The 26,047-nt window shown below is 36.4% G+C and overlaps 1 protein-coding gene across 1 annotated transcript; it reads left to right on the top strand.

The window, feature by feature from the left end:
- The first annotated feature begins 4,052 nt into the window (after positions 1–4,052).
- LOC100761689 (olfactory receptor 4F3/4F16/4F29) lies at positions 4,053–8,764 on the top strand. Its single transcript, XM_027421009.1, has 2 exons — positions 4,053–4,064; positions 7,814–8,764. The coding sequence occupies exons 1-2, from the start codon at positions 4,053–4,055 to the stop codon at positions 8,762–8,764; spliced, it is 963 nt and encodes a 320-aa protein (XP_027276810.1).
- Positions 8,765–26,047: the final 17,283 nt, after the last annotated feature.

The raw sequence follows: 26,047 nt of genomic DNA on the forward strand, positions 1-26,047 counted from the left end.
TGAATTTTGCTCAGTTGATTTAGAGGGTCATGTTCTCCTGGTGTCCTCCATCCCCTTTGGCTCTTACACTCCTTCTGCCTCCTCTTCTATATGGTTCCCTGAGTTCTGAGGGTAGGGATTTGAAGGAGACATCCCATTTAAAGCTGAGTGTTCCAAGGTGGTCTCTCTCTCTCTCTCTCTCTCTCTCTCTCTCTCTCTCTCTCTCTGTCTCTCTCTCTCTCTCTCACACACACACACACACACACACTTATGGCTGTGGGTCTCTGTATTTGCTCTCCTTTGCTGCAGGAAGAAGCTTCTTTGATGATGGCAGATTAAGGCTCTGTTCTGTAAGTATAGCAGAATATCATTAGGAGACATTTTTATCACTACTCCCCCCCCACATAATTAAGACAACTATTACTTTGTTCTATCCTAGTTCTCTGAGCTAACTAGTCTCTAGTTACTGATCACCCAAGCAGTGTTGTTTATGGATTCCATCTTGTGGAATGGGTCTTAAGTCAAATCAAATATTGATTGGTTATTTTCATAAGCTTTGTACCACCCTTGCCCTAAGATATTTTTCAGGCAGGCTAGAATAATAGATCACAGATTTTATAGTTTTGTTGTTGTATATGTTTCTCTTTTGGTAGCCTGTAAAGTACCTTCCCATACCAAAGATACTAGAATATAGGGATGAGGGTTCCATTTGAGCATCAGCTTTACCTTTCCATGTTCAATGAGTTGTCTGGGTTCTGACTTCAACAATGGGATCTAGCTGTCAGCTTGTACAGAGTAACCTATTATCTTGGCAACTGCCTGAGTAGTTTGGGGATTTCACTTGCAAAATCCCACCCAGCTAGATAAAATGACCATGGGACCCCTTTGGTCAGCAATTCAACTGGATGTAACTCAGTTCCAGCACTGGAAGTTTTGTTTGATGACAAGAGATGGCCAGTGAGATTCTATCTCTCCCATTATTTAGAGACTCCATTAGGATTGTCTTCATATATTTTCAGAAGTTTCCACTGCACTAGATTTCCATACTACCTCTCAAATGCCCTTCAATTCTAATTGTCTCCCTGTATTCCTTCCCTCAACCTCATCTCCACTATCCCTCACACTTGCCTCTTAGTACCACCTTCAATGTTTCCCCTAGGTTTGGGTATGTTGTGTTTTAATTTTAGTTTAATTCTAAAATCTTTTTAATTTCCTTAACTTCTGTCTTGAACTACTTTTCATTCAATAGTGAGTAGTTTAGATTCTAGGAGTTTGTATACTTTCTCTTGTTCTTGATATCCAGCTTAATCTATGGTGGTCAGATAATATGCAGAGTGTTTTTCCACTGTTATTGTATCTGTTAGCCTTACTTTGTGTCCAAATATGTAGTCAGTTTTGTAAAAAGTTCTATGAGCCTCTGAGAAGAAGGTGCATTCTTTTGTGTTTGGAGAAAATATTCTGTAAACATATGTTAGGTCCATTTCATTCATGAAGTCATTTAGCTCCCGCATGTCTTTGTTTAGTTTCTTGACTCAGTTGCTCTCTCTGGATCTTAGGAAAGTATAGTGGCTGTGTGCTGCCATTCAGTGGGTGCTTTTGTGGCCAAGGCTCACAGAATATCATGCAAGTGAAAGCAGAAAGAATGTAAGAGCTGGAGGACGGGGAGGAATGCTGTGGATTTGACATAGTTGTTGCATTAATGAACTCCAGATTTTGTGATTACCTGCCCCAAATCTACCTTATATCAAGCCAGTCAAAATTCTATCCTGAAAGGAAGCTGTGATCACAACTCTCTACCTCTAACTAGGGAACCATGGGTAGTTGATAGCTGCTAGGCAAGGGAGAAATCTTCTTTGAGACTGTGATCACTGGTCATTGGTTTATGCTCCACTGAATAACCCTTGAACATATGGGCAACATTAAGTGGATTCAATGGTTAATTTAAAAAAGAAAATAACATAAAGTTGGGAGAGGTATGTGTTGAAGTGAACACTGGAGGAACTGAAAGCTTGAAATGTGGTTGGATACATTACATTGTAGATAAATATGAAAATCTCCAAGAATAAAAAAGGAAAACTACCAACAAGCAAAGTAATATTCAAAATATTTCTAAATAGCAAAATGTCTCCTCATAGGGATTTACAAATCTATTTCCCCCATTAGCAGCTTCTCTACTTGGCTACCATGGGGAAATACAAATATTCCTGTGGGATAATTCTCCAGGCCATGTGATTTCAGTGTCTCAGACAATCCCAGATCTCTGCATCACTACTTGGTCACTTCCTTCTAGAGCTACAATTAGCTTCCATACTAACAAATGTAAGGCTATTTTTGTCTATTATATTCTGCAAAGAGCCTGGTTGATATTTTGGGACAGATGGAATCTCAATCTGTAATAACATTGTTGTTTTTTTTTCCTTCATAACAAAAGGTAGGTAAGTGGGTAATAGTAACAATATTAGAGGATAGAAGTTTCTATGTTTTAGGGATGGAGATAGTATTAGTTGTGTAATAAAGATTTTCTGTTCATGAATTCACTTTTATTCCTGTGAAATTTTGGTAGCTACCTTTTCTTTGTTCTTAGAGTTTATGTACCATATCAATGAGTGGATCATCTCCCTTGTACACTGGTCTCATTAATTCCTCTCTCAAAATCTATGTTCACTCTCTTGAATTTATTTATTAGTAGTGCTCAATATTAAAGCCTAGGCCCAGGCATCACTATTCAGCTGTCTACAAATTTATTTTCCAGTGTTTTAAATAATACTAGGCTTACTTCAGCCTACATTCTCACCATTATCCCAGAGTGTCTTGAAGTGACTGTCATTTCTGTTATGTATCATCCTCTTGAGAGGATTTCTCAAGTTTCATCTTTAAATATTTTCATTTATTAAAGTGTTGTTCAACACCACATTTTCAAAATTCTGATCTCCGATCATTCAGCTGCAGGTGTATCCTTGTTCTTTACTTAGTCGTTATAGAGTCTATGATACATCTGCACCATTTACCGTACTATCTCTATTTACATATATTTTAAAAGGAACTGTTTTTAAGCACCTAATAAAGAGTGTACCTTCAGTAAGTACACTTTGCTAAGAAAATAATCTAATAAAATAATGCACTGGAATAAGGATAAAATGAACTAAGTTCACATTTGCTTTGACTTGCCCTCTGCATCCATTATTGCTACATTGCATAAGCTGTATGTGTGTTTTCCATTTGTATGTGGCCATGTGTAAAAAGTAGTAAGTGATGGATGAATATGAGACATATATATGCTGTATATATTTTTTCAAAAATTCCCATAAATAACTTATCATGCTTAGAGAGCAAGGGGAGAAAATTGGAAAGTCTGGGGGAGAGTTCAAAATCCATGATACTCATAACTCTATTGTAATAAAAACCTATCCTAAATTTTCTCTTGTTAGAGGTATTTAAGAGGAGAGGTAGAAATTTATGAGTGGTGGTATGGATGGTCAAACTTTGCATATATTAAGTGAATATGTTTGTTATACTATTACAAGGTCTCCTTTTAATTACACACTGGACTTCTCAAATAGATGACAATTATGTTTATTGGTGATTCACATGTCTGTTACCTATGAATGAGCAATTTTCCCAACATAATATGTCTATTAATTATTTGGAAATTTCATACAATGCACTAGGATCACACTGGCTTCCCATTCCTCCTAGGTCCATACTCTCACCCCTGTGCCCTCTCCAACCCCAATAAAAAGAAAAAAGAAAGAAAATAAAAAGAAAAGGAAAAGGCCATCAAGTTTAATTTGTATTGCCCATATACTCATGGGAGCATGGTCAAACTCCCAGTGACTCCCTTAAAGAAAAACTGAGTCCTTCTCTACCTCCTCACAAGAAGCCATCAACTGTGAAGAGCTGCACTTCAGCAAGGAAAGAGCATTTTTTATATCCATTATGATGATGGTAATTAGACAAATTATGAATACTGGAAATCTAGGTACTGGAATGAGTGATGCTTTTCTTCCCTAGTCTCAGAGCCAGGATTAGTTCCAGGTTGATTGGAAGTTGGAATCAGATCTTCCTATTTACTTATGATCATACTTGTGTTATTTGAACTTTTGGCTTTCCCTTTGAGCACTCTCTCTCTCTCTCTCTCATTATCACTTTCCATATTTTTCTGATTTTGTTTTCCCTCTACTTTCTACCTTTTACTCATAACATTTTACTTCTCAGATTATTGCTTAAACACTGTGTATCTACATAATGAATCTTTCTCCTATGCTTATGCACGATATATTTTGTTGTTTTGTATAGAAGCAGATACTTCTGAGTAGACTGCTAGTTGTGATTAGTATCAATCTTGAGATGAGAACAATTTTTATTTATAGAACTATTGGAAGACATGGAAGAGAGATGAGGAGGTGTTATTAATACTATTTTACTCTAGAAATATTTACTGATTTTCATGTCCATTGTGAACTAGGAGTATCAGAAATGATATATGAAGAGCATCAGAGTAAAGATTATACATACTATAGATCAAAGTGCTTTTTATTTTATTATTTACTCATATTTCACCATAGACCACTTACTCCCTAAATCCACTGTATCTTATAGATAACCTAAGTCCCTTATCTCATGCTTATTTTAATACATATAAAAATGTAATTTCCTCTACTGCCTGTATATCATATGTTGTCTATTGCTTTATAATACAGCTACTATTTGTACAATTTATGCTTTTCCAGCTGGTTTACCGAGTTTGGCACCTACAAATGTTAGAAAAAGTACTGACTGTTCTGAGACGGTATGGTTAAGAAAGCATTGTGAATTTTCATTGATATTATATTAGCATTTATTAATTTTACAAAATGTTTCATAATGAAATTTCAATTGATTTTTATAAAGTATGTCAACTATATTTACCCCTTCTAATACTCTTTATTAGGGCCTTCCTATACTCTTTTTATAATCTTCTTTTACTCTCTTAATTATTCCTTATTTTAGCTCTATGTGCTAGCTCATATATGTAATAGATAGTATTTATCCTTGTGTGTCTGGGTTTTTTTTTTTGTCAAAATGAGCCCAGTTTCATCAATTTTCCTTCTTCTTTATTCCTCCGTAAAAGCCAATTATGTATACTTAACACATTCCATTTATCCATTAATTTATTGATGGGAACCTAAGTCAATTTCACACCTTGCTTATTGTAAATAGTGATACAATACCCATAAGACTTCAAGTCTCTTTGAAGTATGGTATTATTTTCTGCTGTAGGTATAAATCAGAATATACAGAAGCCATAGTTTTAACTTTGTGAGGAGCTTGCACACTATTATGCATAGTGTCTGGACTGTTTTTCTTTTGCAGACTTGTGACTAAGGTTTCCATTCCCTATGCATTTCAGTCAACATTCTTCCCAATGTCTTCCATTGTCTTCCCAATGCCAGCTATTTTGATTGTGGTGAGATGAAACTTCAAAGTAGTTTTGGGAAGAATTAAAATATGGAGGCAGAAAAGACATTCCAATAACAAATATTCCTATAAGTATTTTTTTACCATTGTGAGTTTTTTTTCAAATGGCACTAAAGTAATGATTGAAAATGATGTATGGTAGTAACAAAGTTTCATTTATTATTAGAGTTTATTCACATTTACTAGTCATAGTTATTATTTAAATTATTAATATCAAGCAAAATATTTCAGTGCACATAACAAAAAAAATTGGGTCAATATGTGAACTGTTAGTTTTAATCCTTAAATTACATTTAAAATTTGAATTTGGTTTTTCTTTCCTGGGTAATGTTCTATAGGACATGCAGTGTATAGATCAAGAATCCAGAGTCCTGGGTTCAGGTTCAGTCGTTCATACACATGATTTTCTAACCAAGTTCTTTCTTCGTTTTGTCTGTTCTTACCATACAGGGAGCTCATGAAATCCCTTCTCCCAGCACAGGCTCTAATATTTCTGGGAATTAAGAAACAGAAAATATGGTTTTGTAGCCTGTGGACTGTGGGTTCAGGAGATGAGAGTTAAGCTATGTGACTTAGTTGACTATGCAAAGATTTGGCTGAGAGATTATAATTCAAAATTGTGATCAAGAAATGATGAGAGCTTCTGGAATGCTTGAGGCAAAGAGGTAAATTAAGATGACGTCATCACTTTCTGAAGCTGTGTCAACAGTTAAAGGGTGTCAGAAAAATCTATTCTCCATCTCAGTGCTTTTTAAGGCAAACTTTTTAAGATTCAACCCCACTATTAATAAATTATGAGTGTAATTGGACACATGCATGAACTAACTTTCATTATCATCATTTTTTCTCCTCCCAAATTCATATATTCTCAAAAATTAAAAGGTGCAAATCCTTCAGTATCAGCTTTCGGTGTGTATGATCAATGCTAAGAAAACAGTCTCTTTTTCTTTCCTAAATTCCTTAATAGTTCGCTTTTGTTAAATTAAAAAATAAGTTAAAAAGTTGAAGCTTTGCACATAAAACATACCTGTCAGACATCATAAAGATGATGTTATAAAATACAAGATCAGGGATTAATACAGAAAAGTTTGGATGCTTTAAGGGGAGATGATACTGAGAAGATTTCCTCCTTTACAAGTACTAGCTACTAATATGTTAGGAAATGTACACAAATTGAATGGTTTTTCAGATGTATTTTGCATCCAAATTAGCCACATAGCCATATATATTAACAGAAGATAGTGTGAATTCTTAAATATTTGTGTATGTCTTAGGCCTAAAGAAAGCCTTGCAGGATAAAGCATAGGCTCCAGAATAATCTATGTAGTGCTATGAGCAGTAGATGCACTGTATAATCTTAATGGAACTTGGAAACTTATGGAAAAAGACTTGGTGAGCTAGACTGAAGGAGATTATAGTAAGATTGACAAATCAGCAACAGAAAGAAAGGTCCCATGTGATTCCAAATGTACTAGACATATGAAGTTGTCAAATTGACAGGCACAGAAAGTAGAATGGTTACCAGAAACCAGAAAAGGGTCTTAGAAGTTATGCTTTAGAGTTGTTTCATAGATATAACATTTCAAAGTTGTATGATGAAGTTTGGAATATCTGTTTTGTAATAATATGAGATATTCAATATCACCAAACTGTGTATTTGCAAAGGTCAGGATCATCCTATTTTTAAAACCACAGTAAAAAAAAAAAGATGATTCAGAAGAATAGGGAGCCTTGTCAACATGACAAAGAATGTATGTTCTGCCTTCGATAAAGTCATTGCTCTTTGTATACTATATAAATTTCAGTTATTGAATCTCAAAATATATATTATGAATTAGCCTATTTCTTTTAAATTCAATTCCAGCTTAAGTATCATATAGTTCTCACTTCTCGGTGGAGATTAATTTTCAGGTTAATGTTTCCTTTTAAGCAGTCTCTTTGTTTAGACTATGAAAACTGGAATAAGTGAAGAAATGAGATATGGGATGGTCAAATGTAACACTTTGGTCTTATGTACCTTTGAAAAAAAGCAAATTTCCCATTCACTCTTTTGTATTTGTAAAAATATATATTTTTTGCTTGCATAATCCATTTATTAGTATAGATATTTGTGAAAATTTTAGTTTTGTTTAATTTCCTCATTAATTTTAGGATATTAGAGGCTTTGCTAGTAGTTTATTTAATGAAGCTTGAATTATGCGGTTATTATTGTAGCATCCTCATTATTATTAGTATCATCATTATTAAGCCCATGTGATGAATTTTATATTAGGTGGTTCTGCTTGTAATACAAATATGCATAATTAAATTACTATAATCCCTAATAATTCTACTTTCTTACCCATTTTCTTAGTTCTCAAGTGCATTTGCAGACCAGTTGACTGAATCAATGGATGGAAGGAACCACACAGTTGTGTCTGAGTTTGTGTTTCTGGGACTCACTCATTCATGGGAGATTCAGCTCCTCCTCCTTGTGCTTGCCTCTGTGCTCTATGTGCTAAGCATGACTGGAAACATCCTCATTGTGTTCTCTGTAGTCACTGACCCTCACTTACACTCCCCCATGTACTTCCTACTGGCATGTCTCTCCTTCGTTGACTTGGCAGCCTGTTCTGTTACTTCCCCCAAGATGGTTTATGATTTATTTAGGAAGCACAAAGTCATCTCCTTTGGAGGCTGTATCATTCAGATCTTCTTTATTCATGTAGTTGGTGGTGTGGAGATGGTGCTGCTCTTGGCTATGGCATTTGACAGATATGTGGCCATATGTAAGCCTCTGCACTACCTGACCATCATGAGTCCACGGATATGTGTTTTGTTTCTGGCTGCATCTTGGGGCCTGGGCATTAGTCATTCCTTGTTCCAGCTGGCTTTTATTATTGACTTACCCTTTTGTGGCCCAAATGTATTTGACAGCTTTTACTGTGACCTTCCTAGACTTCTCAGATTGGCCTGTACAGACACTTACAAACTGCAGTTCATGGTCACTATCAACAGTGGGTTTATATGTGTTGGCTCTTTCTTGTTGCTTCTCATTTCTTATATCTTCATTCTGTTCAGTGTCTGGAAACATTCTTCTGGTGGTTCAGCCAAAGCCCTCTCCACTCTCTCAGCTCACATAACTGTTGTGTTTTTATTCTTTGGTCCCACACTATTTATTTATACATGGCCACACCCTGACTCCCAAATAGACAAATTTCTTGCTCTTTTTGATGCAGTTTTTACTCCTTTTCTAAATCCAGTTGTCTACACATTCAGGAATAAAGAGATGAAGGCAGCAATAATGAGAGTTTTTAAAACATTATTAATTTTTAGAAATATTTCATAAGTAACATAAAAACATCTTTATTTGAATAATAATGTGGCCTACATGAGACATTTTGAAATGGCATAATTGGTGTGTATAATTAATGAGTGTTATCATGTTCCTTAACAATGCACTTGTACATTCAAAGAAGGAAGATTTAATAAAATAAAGCTTTATATTGATTCAGATAGTGTGCACAAATATGGAGAAATTATACTACATTTACAGATTAAGCTTTTTAATTTTATTTTACTTAAAGATTATCAGTTTATTGCTGTTTTCCAAGATATTTATATACTCATTAAGATGCTAACTATTCACCCGACATTGGAAATTCTTATTTCGAATAATGATGGGTAGTTTCTTTTTTCATTTTGCCTTGAAAATATCCATGTATCATCAAAGTTTTTTCAAGTGCATTATAAGCCATCATTTTCACTCTAATATATTTAGCTAGACACATCAGATCCAACTTCTTCACCCAGCTATGTCTTACATATTCTTTCTCTGGATCTACTTCAGTAAGTCAAAATGTAACAAAGTCAAGATAGTTCTCATATTCTGAAAAATGCAAAATCAACAATATCATGGCAAGAAAAACAAAGGCAAAGAAAGGCTGGAATGGTATATTGAGGAAACGAAAGTTAAGAATCAGTGTACTAATAGATGGGAATTTTAAGTTTTCTTTCTTTCTCTATAGCTTTTCCATAAGAACAGATTCCAAATGATAAGCAGTCATTGCCATCACAAGACAGAAAACACACTATAGAGAAAAAAAAGGAAAAAAGAAAGGAAAACAAAAATGAAACAAAATAAAAAAACAAAAATACTAGTCAGAACACTTGGAAAAGTTGATTTTCAAAAAACTTCTTGGAGAAGTATTTTGTTCTCTGTTCTATTTTTTGCTCCTTGCCTTATCCTTGGTCAGTTTTCATTCCAAGGTAGAACAAACAACTAAGACCCTGAGGTGACACAAGTAATGAGTTGTGGGTCTGTGAACTAAAGAGTTTGAAGGAATTTCACATCATTTTTTCTTTTTCCTTTTTCTTGGTGCATTTCCCCAAAGACAGGACATAGTATGTCTCTCTAAAGGAGTGCACAGTGAAAATTAATTACAAATACTGTGTTCATCTTCCTGGTCATATGATAGGAAAAGAGAGCCTTAGAAGACAAAGGGTGTGAAGATACTTAGAAGTAAATGTTCATGGACACCAGATTCCCTAGTTTATTTGTACAGCACCACACACCAGGTCTTGTTCTTAATGTGACACTGCATGCAAATTTACTTGATTTTCTGCTACAGCAAACAGTAACACAATGCTTCCAGAACATTTTAATAGTTGCAGTATCTCACACCATAATACTTAAAATGAAGAGATACATAATTGATAACAAGACTTTGAGTGCCCAGCTGTAAACAGAAAACCTATATTTTAACTCCATAACCACCAAGGTTCAGAGAACACAGTAGAAGAGGAGGTAGAAAGAATGTAAGAGCTGTATGATCAGCAGAAGTTCTGTAAAATATTGTTTTCTGGTTTTGTATGGCTATTGTACTTTTGAACTCACAGCATCTAAGGTTAGTCATAAGGCCTGCTCAAGATCAAGACAGCCAAAATTTCAATATACCTTACTGAGGTTCATCACTTATAGCTCTGTCCAATTTGCTGATGTTGTCTATGCTTCCTGTGAGGCTAAAGATGTGATCATCCAGTTTTTTGTTACTGCTGACATGGTAACTTTCCCCACCATCATGGACTCTAGTCCTCTGGGACCATTACTTAAGGAACTCTTTGTTTCCTAAGTTGCTTTTGAACATGACATTCTATCACAATAATAGAAAGGTAACTGATACAGGTAGAGATAGTACAGAATTTATGTGTAACAATTCAGCTTGATGAGTAAAGTGAGTTAATAGGAATAACTTATAGCCTAAAGGATGACTATGGAGAGTTACATTTAAATTGATTGACTATACTCTGACTAGCAACCTCCTGTGTTATATGACTTTAAGTGTTTAAAAGAATTTATTAATGCCTGGGTTTGGAGTGTTAAAACAGTAGTGATGACTATAGCACTGGCAAAGCCAGACTCTAGTTATGCTATATGTTCATATGTACTCTGTCTTGCTTTTATCTATGCTTTTCTCATCTCACAAAATTCTGTTCGGTAATGGAAAGGATGCCTTTGTTTCATAACAGCCTGGTGTTCACAACAGCTAAATGTCTTGCTGTGAGTTAGAGATAGTCTGGCTAGGATTTGTTTCCACACTTGGTGGGAACACTGAAAATCCAGATTTTTGGGGGGGCAGTGAGATTGCTCAGTTGGTATAGTGGTTTGAATAAGAATAACCCCACAGGCTCATATATTTGAATGCTTAGTCACCAGGAAGTAGCACTATTTGATAGGATTAGAAGGATTAGAGGATATAGCCTTGTTGGAGGAAATGTGTCACTGGGGATAGGCTTGGAGATTTTAAATGCCCAAGCTAGGTACAGTCTCTTTAAGTCTCTCTTGGCAAGGGAGTCAGGATGTAGCACTCAGGTACTCTTCCAGTGCCATGCAGGCTGCCACACTCCCTGATATGATAAAAATGGACTAAGCCTCTGGAGCTATAAGTAAGCTCCCAGTTAAATGCTTTTTCTTTAATAATAGTTTCCTTGGTCATAGTTTCTCTTCACAACAATAGAACAGTGACTGAGACCATGGATAAAAGCAATTTCTAAGTCAAGAACCTCAGTTTGATCTCTAAAATCCATCCAGTGATGGAAGGAGAGAATTAACATCTGAAGGTTGTCTTTTACCCTTTGCATGTGTGTTATGTCACATACTCAGCTGTAATCATAATAATAAATAAAATTAAAATCTAATTTGTAGAGCAGTTTTGAAATTACAGCTCACTAACTGTGGCTGCTATGCTGTGTGGTAGATTACTATAGCAAATTCCACTAGTCTGACTAAAACTTTTCAGACTTTGATAAGATTCTCCATTTTTAACATTCCCCCATGCCTCAGTAATATTTATGTTTGAATATGCCAGATATGTATGAAAACATATGGTGAAAAAAACAGATTCTCTCGTCAAATCAGAGGCATACAATTATGGAATAAAATAGATGACACAGAAGATGCAGTTGTTAAGTTCTTGACCAAGGCACCAAAGCATGCATAGGAGAAAAGAAAGTCTCTTTAACAGATAATGCTGGGAGAGCTGGTTATTTACATGTAGGCATCCATAACTTGATTCTTATGTCTATCTCTCTTACTCTGTATAAAAATCAACTCATAACTGACCAGACAGTATAATTTGCATAATTTCAGAAACTTTAAAACTGTCAGAGAAAGCATGGAGAGAACAATTTAAGGTATGGGCACAGGCAATGAGTTTCTGAGCAGGACTCTACTAACTTGGAAAATAATAGCAAGAATGGACAAATGGGGTTGTACCAACCTAACAAACTTCTGCACAACAAAGGAAATCATCATCTTTGACACTTGTGAAGAAAAAAGATCAATAGTCAGAATATAAAAAGAATATAAAAATAGTCAGAATATAAAAAGAACTTTTAAAAACCTTAAACACAGGAAAGAATAAATAATCCATACTATTAGTGAGGAAAGAACAGAACAGATACTTTGAAATAGAAATACAAATGGCTAACAAATACATGAAAAGACATTCAACATTTTTGGTCATTAGGGAAAACAAATCAAAACTACATCCCCTCTGTCTTCCCAATTCTTTCTGTCTCCTCTTCCATGGGATATCCTTGAGATATGATGGCAGGGAGTTGATAGAGATATCTCATTGGAAGCTGTATGCTCCCACATCTGTATTTATGCATAATAGCCTTATGGATACCCTCATGTCCTTCATCCTCTCTGTAAAAGAATTAAAAATTTATGTGGAAAAGTTCTCTGAGTTGATTCTAAAAGGAAAATTGAGACTTTGTCAATTAACAGGAACAGATCCAGCAGAAATTGTAGTACCTATTACTAATGATGAAATTGACAAATTATGGGCAGAAAGTGAACCTTGAAAAAGAGATTGCAGTAATTTTTTGGGAGCAATTATCCACAAATATCCAAAAAGTAAGGCAATTCAATTTATAAAGAGAACTAACTGGATCTTTCCTCACATTGTATGGGAAACATTAATATCTGGAGCCCCTACAGTCTATACTGAAGCAAATAAATAAGGCAAGGCAGGTTACAAATCAGAAAATTTGAGTAGAGTGGATCAAAGCCCTTATGATTCTGTCTAAAAGTAGAATTATATGTATTCTCATGGTATGAATGGATTTTACAGAACCTCTCAACATAGTTGTTGATTTGCAACATGCAGAAAGTTGTTTTGCATATTGAAACTGCTGAATTTACTATTTATTCAGTTACAAGAAATAATAAGGACTAGGAATCATACTATATATCACACATCAGATCCCATACGGATTTGCCAGGCCGTTTAGAACAAGGAAATGATGAAATTGACCATCTATTGATAGGAAATGTGCTAGATGCCTCAGAATTAAAAAAAAAAAACCATTATGTCCATAGAAAGAGTTTGAAAGATTTTTTTCATCACTTGGCAACAAACCAAGGAAATTATAAAGAAATGTCCTACTTGTTCTTTATACAATCAAACTCCGCTACCAGCAGGAAGTAACCCAAAGGGTACTCAAAGGAATGAAATCTGGCAGATGGATGTGTTCCATTTTGTAGAATTTGGAAAATTAATATATGTACACCACACAATTGATACCTGTTCAGGATTTCAATGAGTAATTGCTTTGAGTTCTGAAAAGGCTGATTCTGTAATCACACTTTTGTTAGAAGTTATGGCCATCATGGGAATACCTGTAAAAATTAAGACTGACTATGCTCTAGCATATGTTTCTAGTACAAGGAAACACTTCTTTTGCATACTACAATAGAAAGCATATTACAGGTATACCATATAATCCTACAGGGTGAGCAGTTATAGAAAGATCTAATTGAACTGTAAAGGATATGATAAATAAACATAAAGGAGTGATAAAGACCCCAGAAATAGATTGCACAATGCTTTATTAACTTTGAATTTTCTAAATGCTAATGAGAAAGGAATGACAGCAGGATAATAGAAAAAAACTATGAAATTAAATCAACCTGTGTATTTTAAAAAATGTGCTGACCTCAGAATGGAAACCAGGATACATATTATGTTAGGGAAGGGGTTTTGCTTTTGTTTCCACAAGAGAGGAAAAGCTATGGGTACCATCAAAATTGATAAAGATTATATTTGAACAAGAGATACCTCTTGATTAGAAGAGGTGATAGTTAATCAAACAGCATGGCCATTCAATCTGAACTAACTTTAAAACTAACAAATGCTTTTAATTGTATCAGATATAATATGCCATAAGGGAACCTCCCAAAATTAGGGTTGGGTAAGGGTTTTGTTTTTGTCTTTTCAGGAGAATGAAAGCATCCAGCTAAGGAATCTGAAGACCACTGGACAAATGAGACATCTGAAGAAAAAGGAGAAACCCAGAAAACAATGTCCCAAGGAAAAGAATAAATTGGCTTATTAGTATATCATATCTCCAACAGGATAAAATTTCATAAATTTTCCCAAATGTTTGTTTCTGTTTTTCTCTACAAACATATAATACAAATTGTCTTTTTGTAGTACCATTCCAATTAAAAATTAAAGATGGCTTTTGAGTTGAAGTGTGGGTCTCTCCTCTATACCCCCAAAAAATGCTTATTAAAAGTAAAATCCAAAATCTCCGTCTCATGTCAGAAGATCCACCTGATGATATGGGACAGAAGAAAAACAAAAATTAAGTGACTATCTTTTTGTTTCCTTTCAGTTTATTTATATGGTGGATTATATTTACTGCTTTTTAAATTAGAAACAAGGTTCTTTTATTTTTTATTTTATTTTTTGGTTTTTCAAGACAGGGTTTCTCTGTGTAGCTTTGGAGCCTATCCTGGCCCTTGTTCTGGAGACCAGGCTGGACTCGATCTCACAGAGATCCGCCTGCCTCTGCCTCCTGAGTGCTGGGATTAAAGGCATGCGCCATGAACGCCCTGCCAACAAGTTTCTTTTATATGTCGATCCCAGTTCCCTCTCCCTCCATTCTTCCCTTGCCCTCCCATCCCCCATCCCAACCCCTTTCTGCTCGCCAGGTAGGGTGAAGCCTTCCATGGGGGAATCTTCAAAGTCTGTCATATCATTTGGAGCAGGGCCTAGACTCTCCTCTGTGTGTCTAGGCTGATAGAGTATCTTTCTATGTGGAGTGGGCTCCCAAAGTCCATTTATGTACTAGGGATAAATACTGAGGCCCCATAGATTGCCCAGAACTCCAAACCGACATCCTTGCTCAGGGAACAGTCCTATACTATCAGTCTGGAGTCCATGAGCAACCCCTTGTTCAGGTCAGCTGTCCCTGTGGGTTTCTTCACTCTGGTTCTGACCCCTTTGCTCATCACTCCTCCCTCTCAGCTACTGGAGTCCAGAGTTCAGCTCAGTATTTAGCTGTGGGTGGCTGCCTCTCCTTCTATCAGCTATTGGATGAAGGCTCTAGGATGTCGTATAAGGTAATCATCAATCTCATTATTGGAGAAGGGCATTTAAGGTAGCCTCAAAACCACTGCTTAGATTGTCTCTGGACATTTCCCTAGTGCCAGAATTCTCTATAAACCTATAATGGCTCATTAAGGGACTATTATTTTGCCACTAATTTCATGATCCTTAGGTTTCATTTTGAGTCTTTGAAGCATTTTTCATTATATATTTATTTATTTAAATTAGAAACAATCTTATTTTATAATCAATCCCAGTTCCGTCTTCCTCCCCTCCTCCCATGCTCCCCACTGACCCCCATCTCATCCCTCATCCACTCCTTAGAAAGAGTGAGACCTTCCATGGGGGAGTATCAATTCTGTCACATCATTTGGGGCAGGGCCTAGGCCCTCTCCCATGTGTCTAGGCTGAGAGAGTATCTCTCTATGGGTAATGGGTGGCTTTTCTTAAAGTATAAATATTATCTTAAAATTTATGAGATGAATATATATGTATAGATACATATATATTTTAAAGTTTTGTCATGATATTCATGGTTATATAGAGTACTAATTCTAGAAAAAGGCTTCATCTAGCATCCTGTACATGTTTTCAGAATTGAGGCTCTCTTAGGTAAATAGGAATTAAGCTTTTATACTTTGGATGTACATAATGATATAAGGTCCTTTAACCTCTGAGATCTGCTGCATATGACATTTAAAAGGTTTAAGTGTTCTGCAGTGAACCATGGCCATGCCTAACAGCATCCTTTGAAGTCTCCAAAAGAATACCAGGTCCCCACAATGATGATTTCACCAGGACTATGACAACACCACTAAGCTGAAAAAACATCACCTAAAGATCAGTCTACAAACTGCTCATGACAACTTCAAGGTGACTAGATGAGATGACCCAAGCTCCACCGACTGCTCTATCCAGGAGGTGAGACAAGCCCTGCACTTTTACATTATGTAGAGACTAAATAACAAATGATACAGCTACTTCCAGGACTTGGAAATTCACCCCAATTTTTTTTTCAGGATCTCCTAAAGATGCCATCACCCACAGACAGCAGGAAATAAATTTAAGAATATGACACCCACATTTCAAAGAGGTGTAATTTGGTCATTCAATGGGTTATGGATATTTTTCATTGTTTAGGTGGGTTGGTTATAAGTTGTTACTGGTAATGGTCAGGCAAAAAGTATGAAAAAGAGTATGAGATTCAGAGCTCTTGTTTTGAAAATAAAAAGGGGGAATGTAGATATGATAGGATATGAGTAGATTATTGAATCTACTCTGAAAAGAAAAGGGGGATATAGAAATAGGATAAGAAAGATTATATGAATCAACTTTTAAAGAAACAAAAGTTAACAACTACTAGATTTAAATATTTTGCATTGGCTTGCATTTTTTGGTATACTGATACAAAGTTGAGATTATTTTTGTTAGAACATACTGCACATACATTTGTAATCTTGTTCAATGTATTGTACCTATGCAACTAATTTAACAATGTAATAAAAAATTTTAGCCCTTGAAATTTATTATTACCATCTGTTTAGGATAATAGGGAAATATAGGCTATCAATTACTCACCTATTACAATTGAACTTGTCATATTAGGTATGTTTTCAAGGTCAAACAGAGATATAGTTTAGATGGACAAGTCATCTTCAAACACTTCAGAGATCTGCAGGATATGGCATTTAAGATGCTTTAATAACATAGATCCTTTTTATGTTTTTTATGGCAATGAGACATGTCTGCTCCTCACAGCACAAATCTGCTTCAGAGAAGATGATGGGCATCAAAGAAACTCCACATGGAGTTTACTTCTTTGTGGCAAAAGAGTGGGCAAGAAAATGCTTTTGCCTCAACTGTTGACATGCTGTCCAAATTGGACAAGCAGCACACAAAAGATTGGACTGCCAAACTTTGCCAAGGCAAGATAAGACAGTCTTTCAGAATATCCTGCTTTACAGAAAAGTCTGTTAGATAAGCTAGACTTGTAGGCTGAAGTGGATGTTCCAACATTGCAGCCAGCTGTTTCTGTCATTTCTCACTTTCTTTGGAAGTTGCTTGATTGTACTTCCTGTTTACTCAGGTAATACTATTTGCTTCTTGGTTCTTTGATGGAGTTGAAGATATTATAATTATAGTTTTCCTTGTTACTAGATTCAGAAAATAAATTCACTGAAGAGGTATAAAATGCATAAGGTTGAGAGATATAAAAAGATAATTTTTGGGTTGGTAAAGCAAATTAGGATAGAAAATGAATTAGGTACAACTTTTTGGACTCGCCAAGATAGGAAGATATGGAATATTTTCTCTGAATTTGTTAATTGATAATGGATTAGTCTTTGTTGGTGTATTTATTGCCTATATATATTATATATAGTTATTGTACATACATATAGTTTTGTTATGTTAGTTATAAATTTCTTTTTAAAATTTTAGACAAAAAGGTGAAATGTGATATTTTGTTTGCACTGTAACAAATAAAACTTTCCTGAAGATCAGAGGGCAGAGCTAGCCACTAGCTTATCTTAGAAGTCTGGAGGTCTGTACAGACAGACAGGAAGTTATGTGGCTAGGCAGAGAGGGGAATATAAGGTGGGAGGAGACAGGAGCTCCATCTCTTTTCAGCTGGGAAGTTGAGAAGTAAGGTTTGGCTGTGATTTGCTCTTTTGTCTCTCTGATCTCTCAGCATTTACTCCTACATCTGACTCTGGGCTTTTATTATTAGTATCCATTAGAACTCATGCTATAGGGTTCCCTGAACTCTGGGAGGAGGGAGTTGATGGAGATATCTCATTGGGAACAGTGTGTTCCTAGGTCTCTGTTTCTATGCATAATTTCCTTGTGAATATCCTCACAAGGATATTCACCCTGTCTGACTCTTCGACTCCTTCTGTCTCCTCTTCTATGGGGTCCCCTAAGTTCTGAGGAGAGGGAGTTGTTGCGTATATCCCATTTGGAACTTTGTGTTCCAAGGTCTTTGTCTCTATGGCACAAACTTTTAGAAAGATTCTTTAACAAAATGTAAATAAATTGACATTTCAGTAAAAAGGGTGGAGCAATGTGTATGACAAGAATGTATTCTATACGTGTATGAAAGTGTCACAGAATAAATAAGTTTGTATTCAGTACTGTTTTATAAATTACATTTTTTATTTTAATATTAGAGTAATGTTGATCTTTTAGAAAGGTTTGAAGTATAGTTCCTCCTTTTAAATTTTCTGTTAGAGTCATAGAAATTTTTTTGAAGACTATGCAAAGAATGTGTTTTATTTTTTTATTAGAAACAAGCTTCTTTTACATGTCAATCCCAGTTCCCTCTTCCTCCCCTCTTCCCCTGCCTCGTCCACCCCGATCCCAATCCCTTTCTGCTCCTCAGAGAGGGTGAGACCTTCCATGGGGGAATCTTCAAAGTCTGTCATATCATTTGGAGCAGGGCCTAGACCCTCCCTAATGTGCCTAGGCTGAGAGAGTATCCATCTATATGGGGAGGGCTCCCAAAGTCCATTCACATACTAGGGATAAGTACTGATCCACTACCAGAGGCCCCATAGATTGTCCAGACCTCCAAATTGACATCCTTGCTCAGGAGGTCTGGCACAGTTCTATGCTGGTTTCCCAGCTATCCGTATGGGGTCAGTGAGCAACCTCTTGTTCAGGTCAGCTGTCCCTGTGGGTGTCTCTAGTCTGGTTCTGACCCCTTTGCTCATCACTCCTCCCTCTCTGCAACATGATTTATTCCTTAAAATTGTTTCCTTACCTCAAGTTATGTTTTGGCAGAGATGTAAAACATGCTGGAGAAACTTTGATATGTGTAGAGTGTCCCCTGGTGGTGATTTCTAATTGTTATTATTCTAATACTAAGAAGAGAACTGGGTAGAATAATACTGGCATCACCAAAATTAAGAACTGTATAGGCCAATAAATCACTGTGTTGGAAAAAAAGAAATGTATAAGCATTTCTTAGTATAGAAATCAATTTCTCTAGGGGGCTCTGCTTAATAAAATAATTCTGGGATAATGTCAATAACACTTAGTAAAATAGTGCTAGTAATTACTTAACATCTTCTTTAGATATGGAGATAGTTCTGTTATGATAACCAAAACAACTAATATTTATTTCTGAAGTGTGGAGATGCTAGATATGTTTTGTGTTTATCCTGTAAAAGAGGAAAATCAGAACAAAACAAGAGAAACTATATTCTGAGGAGAACGAGACAAAGAACAGGTAGAAAGACGTAGATGACAATAAAACTAAAAAGCATGTAGAGAAACAATAGCAACTAATAGAAAACTATACAGCAGTCACTGAACCAACCTCAGCCACTCAGTGGAGTGCAACCTGATGCCACAGCAATGGTAAGCGCATTGAATAAGGTCAGTCCCCAGGGCAACAAGAGTATTAGTGAAGGAGAAACTTGAAATGTTTGAATCCAGTGTGGGGATTGGCCTGAGAGTGGCTCCTGTTATATGCCAGGCTACTATTGGAGAAGAAATCCATTGACTGCTTGTCATGTCTAAACATTCCATAACTAGTAACCACCTTGAGGAGGAGCCTATGGTTTGGGCCTGAGATACTCCGAGGACCAGAAAAACACAGAATGATAAGAATTTAGGATCCTTGTGGACACCTTTCTTTAGTGATTTTGTAGGAGGTGGCTATAATAGAGTTAAAGGGAGGAAAATGTCCTCTTACAGCTCCATTGATAAGTGTAGGCAGCATAATCTTGGATAGTGGAAAACATGATGGTAACTGGTCTTGTGTTTTGCTGTGAGGAGTGAGATGAACTCCACTGTTGTCCACTGGGCTGACAAAATATGAGAATGCCACCATTGAGGGCATTGGTATTATGGTTTCTTTTTATCATAGAATTCAGTAATTCCTTCCCCAATCTATAGTGCTTTAGCATATGCCATGCCCTTGTGTGCCCAGATTGGAGTGTCATTGGAACACGTGGACACCTGTTCAGGTACAAGACACAAAGATTGTTGGGGGCAGCTGAAGCTTAGGCTGCATAAAAGTCTGGGGTGGATGCAGTGTTGCCACAGACCATATAACCTTAAACAGAACTATGTGGTGGAAAATGTGGGGATAGGGCCCAGCCTACCTACTTTGTAGCATCAAGCTAGCAGCTGCTGCAGAGATAGATTGTAGCAGAACTCAGCTGTTACTGTCTACCATCCATACTTGGTGGGTTTTGTCATTAGATGACCTGGAAAGAAGCGTTTTGATTTATGTTTTCTTTTCTTCCATTCTTTCCATGTACATATTTTATTTACTTGTTAATTTATATTATCAATTAATTTACTGTTTGTGTGTATATTGTTTGTGTATATTGGTATGACTGCATATGTGTATATGTGTGTGGAGGCCAAGGGTCAACCTAAGGTTCTGTTTCTTATGCACAGTCCATTTCAAATTTTAAGACAGTTATCTTTCACTAGCGCGGGGAAGGTATTAAAAAACAAATTATGGATGAAAATGCCACAGGATCACATTACTTTGTGTTCTAATTTATAAAAAAATAAAATAAAACCCAACATAATGTTTTGTTAAACAAATTTCTTTTATAGAAAGTAGCAGAATGGAAGAAGGAGAAACAAACTCACACAGCTCAATGCTCTGACTTTCGACAGAGGTACCAAAAACACATTGGAGGAAAGACAAGCTCTTCAATCAGTGGTGCTGGGAAAACTTGATGCTCCCCTATAAATCATAGATCTGTGTGTTGTCTAGTCATCATCAGAGAGGCGTCCTCCTGCAGTAAATGGGGAGTGGGTGCAGAGACCCATTGATATTATGCTGAAAGACATGAGCACACACACACACACACACACACACACACACACACACACACACACACACACACACAGAGAGAGAGAGAGAGAGAGAGAGAGAGAGAGAGAGAGAGAGAGAGAGAGAGAGAGAGAGAGAGAGATCAGAAATGAGAGAGAGAGAGAGAGAGAGAGAGATCAGAAATCAGGAAACTCCATGAGTCAGAAGAGATGGAGGAAACCAGAGAACCCGGCCCACTGAATCAACTAAGCAGGGTTTACATGGGACCACAGAGACTGAAATAGCAAGCATGTCGTCTGCATGGGTCAGCACGAGGTCCTCTGCATATGCTATGGCTGTTAGTTTGGCGTTCTTGTAAGACTCCTAACAGCGGGAGTGGGTGTGCCTTTGACTCTTTTGCTTGCTCTTAGGACTCTTTTCCTCCTATTGAGTTGCTTGTCTAGTCTGGATATAGAAGGCTTTTGCCTTGTTTTATTGTATTTTATTTTGTAGTGCTTGGCTGTCATCTCTTAGATGAAGGGAAACAGAGGGGGAATGGATCTGGGGAAAAGAGAGGTGTGGGGGGATAGGAGGAATGGAAGGAGGGGAAACTGTGCTTGGGATGTATTACATGAGAGAAAAATCTAGTTTTAATATAAACTTTATTTTGCTGGGCAAGGAAACCCATTATGAGTAATAGAATCCCAAAAGCCAGTAAAAGAATCAGAGACAGCTCCTTCTCCCACTGTTAGTAGTCCCATAAGAAGATTAAGCTAAACAATTGTCACATACATACAGAGTTCCTAGATCATTTCCATGCAGAGTCCCTGGTTGTTGGTTTTGTCTCTGTGAGCCCCTATGAGCCCATATTAGTTGATTCTTTGGGTTTTCTTTTAGAAATCGATTCAAATTTGATCTAAGACCTTAAGGTAAGACTCGACAATTTGAAACTTTTTGGAGGAAATCTCAGAGGAGAAACACTTGAAAATATAGGCATTAGGCAATGACTTTCTGAACAGAATTCCATTATCCCAATAAATAAAACAACTTATACATGAGGTTATATCAAATCAGGAAACTCCTGTAAAGCCAAGGTAACAAATGATAGACTGAAGAGAGAGCCTACCGAATAGGAGAGGAGTGTTAGCCACTCATATGTCAGAGGATTCATATCCAGACTACATAGAGACGTTAAATATGCTAACAACAAAAACAATGAATTTGACCCATGAATAGATAATGGTTTGAGGAGACACTTCTAAAATGAAGTACAAATAACCAATAAATGTAAGGAAAACTCAACATCTTTAACTGTCACAGAATTGCAGTCCCTGAGATTCTTTCAACTCATCCCAGTCCCAATACCCATTATGAAGTAAACAAACAAACAATAACTGCAACAGCAAAACAATGACAACACAATTCAGTGTTTCTAGAATTTTCTCTTCTAATAGCTTGCATTATCATCTTCTAGTTCATGTGGACTGCTAGAGGGCTCTATTTTTGACTGCTTGATCATGCCACCTCCAGTTTGGTGTTATGGACCTGATTTCAGTGTCAAATGGAACATTAAATTGTTCTACACTACCACTGTCCTGTACATGATCCAACAACCCTTAGAAGCTTGTGGCTATGTAATTGACAGCCCAGCTTCAATCAGTTTTGCATTCCAGAATGCCTTTGACTGAGAGCAAGAGTGTGTAGCAGTTGGTGGATCTTCTCAGCTGGAAAATGGAGATGCTTGGAGAGAGAAGGCACATGGCTGCTTTGCCCTAAATAGTCATTGTGAGGCCAGAAGACTGATATATATGATGATATCTCTTAGCCTTCACTCAGTTGTTCAGCCTGCTTTGACAACCCTTGCCTTATTGCTAACAACCATCTCAAAATTCTAATGGTAAAACACAAGAGCTTTTTTCTAGTGTGTCTGGACTCTGTACTGGCAAAGGGAAGCATGGCCACAATGGGGATAAGAGACTGCAACATCCCATAAAGGTGGAACACAGGCCCTATGTGATAACTAGTGAGTAACTGAGCCTGCAACAAAATTTCCTTTCCTGTTGTATGGAAGAAGATAGCACAGGGGAAGTGTGGGAAGTAGTTGGGAAGTAGACTGCATTTTACAACCTCCTGAGTATTTGGAGTAGGCCAGCCAGGCACTGAACTCTGTGTTGTGGTCGTGCTGTGTTGAAGTCTCCTCTGTTCCCAGATATGGCTAATCATTGTCTTGGAGATGGAGCAGTGATATAATTGGGTGGCTGACTGTGTACCAATATCCCTGGCACTTGAAAAAGTTAAAGCATCTTCTTTATTAAAACAACCTCATTCTTCCTTGGTTTTCAAACTTTATGTAATGGGAAAATTTCATGACCTAGACATATTTCCAATAGCTTGCATTGCTAATATTCTTTGATCTATTATCTGGCAGTAACAGATCTGGGAATGCTACTAAAGGAACTCTTTGTTTCACAGTCCACTGCAATGTGTCCAGGTTTTTGTTTAGAAAATGCACAAATACACACATGTAATTTGTGGTTAATGGTTGTGGTTAATGGTTGATATTTACTTACTTTCAATATTCCCTCTATCATTTCCTCCTTTCTTCTTGGAAACATTCTTAAATACTTTCTTCTCTTACTTTGTATTATCTTATCTATCATCTATCTATCTATCTATCTATCTATCTATCTATCTATCTATCTATCCAGTTTTTCATACCATATTGTTATCCCTACCACCATTTCTTTCTTTACCTGATGGCTCTCATAGGAGACAATAAGATGGCTGAAATAAAGTAGAGAGATTCCTTAGTTGGCTTTGTTTGTCAACTGTAGTTTCTGATGCCATATAGCAACATTTGCTGAAATTAAACTGTATTTTGAGAGGACTGACTTGAGACTGCAATGGTGGGAATATATCACAGGTGGCCATCTAGTTTCTTTGTCTCTATTTTTTACTTGATGTGGATGATTTTAAAATCCTGTTGGTTATATACCATTGTGTAATTATCCTATAGTAATAACAAACTGTCCTAACATGTTTTCCCTATCTTCCATTTCTTTACCTATGTCTGTATATAAATGTGTCTCCTTTTTGTTTCAGATATGTTTATTCACACATATAAGTATGTGTACATACATACATACATACAAACACATGTATATATGCATGTATACATACATTCAAAAGCAATAGGGAGCAAGCATGAGCAGAACTGGTTAGATGTGTATATCCAAAAGCAGGTTTTCTGTTTTCAAATATAAGATCCACCAATTTGGGGGCTAGGGTTAAAAAATAAGTAGAAAATATACTGCCTATCACCACCAATTATTAGTCAAAATATTTGCATTTATTTATTTATTATAAAGTGTGGATTTAAATGATTTTTCAGATTCTCCCACTCTATGATTGGGTATTAGGTATTTTCTTTTAATTTGTATTTATTTTTAATATGTATTTTTCAATAACTGAAGTCTCAGGAAACATCTTATACTTTTCAGGATTTAAGGTTGCTTATTAAACTGCTGTTATAGGAAGTTGACCTTTGAATGGTTCTGTTCAGACTGGAATCCACTTATAAAATCTGTATAGATGAAAACAATGGTATTTGTTCTTTATATAATTTCTAATTAAAAGTTTTATGGTCAAGTAGGTAATGGATACTTATTCCCTCTAGATTTTTTGTGACTTTCACCTATTCATCCTATTAATTTTTCCACTTTCCATGAAGAAATTAATAAATAATTACCAAAGCAATAAATTTTAATGCCAGCTTCAGCTTAAGAGTTCTTGAGACTATGTTTTCCTGTTCTTGACATAAGATATTACAGAAACAGCTCTCAAAACTGTTTCTATTTTTTCCATTTGTTATGCTGTATTCAATCCTAATTTGCTTGCTATTCATCTTCATAGGCAAAATCATTCTTAGAAGAATAAAGAAATGGCAATTCACAGAAATTACTATCAGCCCCAGAGGACCCATTAAGCATCTTTCCTCTCATTGCTATGGGAGAGCTGGTGTGATTCCAAAAGCAACTCCCATAGCAGAATGATTCCTGGCAGCCAATACTTTGTCTCTGAAGTTCCTCTTGGTCACTGTCCAAGCACAATTAAAGCTCTTAATTAGCTTCTTTCATTGTGGCAGAACCATGTAACACTCTTTGCACAGGGGACTGTTATGCAGGGACGGAAACTTTGTATGCTGTTCCGACTCCCTGAAGGTGCCTGCGGCCTCCAGTCACAACATCAAAGTTTCTCTTGTTTATTGGGTCCCATTGTCAATAGAGAGTGTGCTGATGGGATTTGCCTTTGGCAATGATAGTTGAATCTTGGCTTCCAGACAAGGTAGATTATGGGTTGGATTTATGTGTCTCTAGTTTTCTATCAAGCTTTGAATTTTATCTCATTTATTTATTTTTATCGAGAGAGCAAAAACTAGAACCCAGAAAATACAATGGGACAAATGATTTTATATAAAGAGACCATTCTTATAACTTGTCTCTAAGAGTAGAAACAGAATTTTCCAGCTACTGAAAAAATTCTCAAGTGGCTCTTGCTCATCCCATTTCCTGCACATACCCGTCTTTGTCCTCGCAGATTAGTTCAGAGAAGCTTTTGTTAGCAACAGGCAATAATGGCCAATTGGTCAAAGTATGTCAAGTGTGAAGTGCTCAGCCCTAAATAGCCATCTGTATCACCCCAGCCCTGTCCAAAGTTCAGGAACCATCATCAAAGAAGTTTCAGAAAGACAGTAAGAACCAGAGGTTGGGAAGGACTGCTGTGAGTCAGTGTTCTGGACATGACAGGGTCACACCACTCATGGATTCACAGCACCTCTGTTACCTGCATAAATCCTCCAAATTCAGCGTCGATGTGCAAGTGGCACTGAGTCCTCACACCTAGCTAAGGAGTTGCTGATAGTAGATGGTCACCGTGAGAGGCAGTGTTATTTTTCTTC

This window comes from Cricetulus griseus, chromosome 6 (assembly GCF_003668045.3).
Source record: "Cricetulus griseus strain 17A/GY chromosome 6, alternate assembly CriGri-PICRH-1.0, whole genome shotgun sequence".
Lineage (NCBI taxonomy): Eukaryota > Metazoa > Chordata > Mammalia > Rodentia > Cricetidae > Cricetulus > Cricetulus griseus.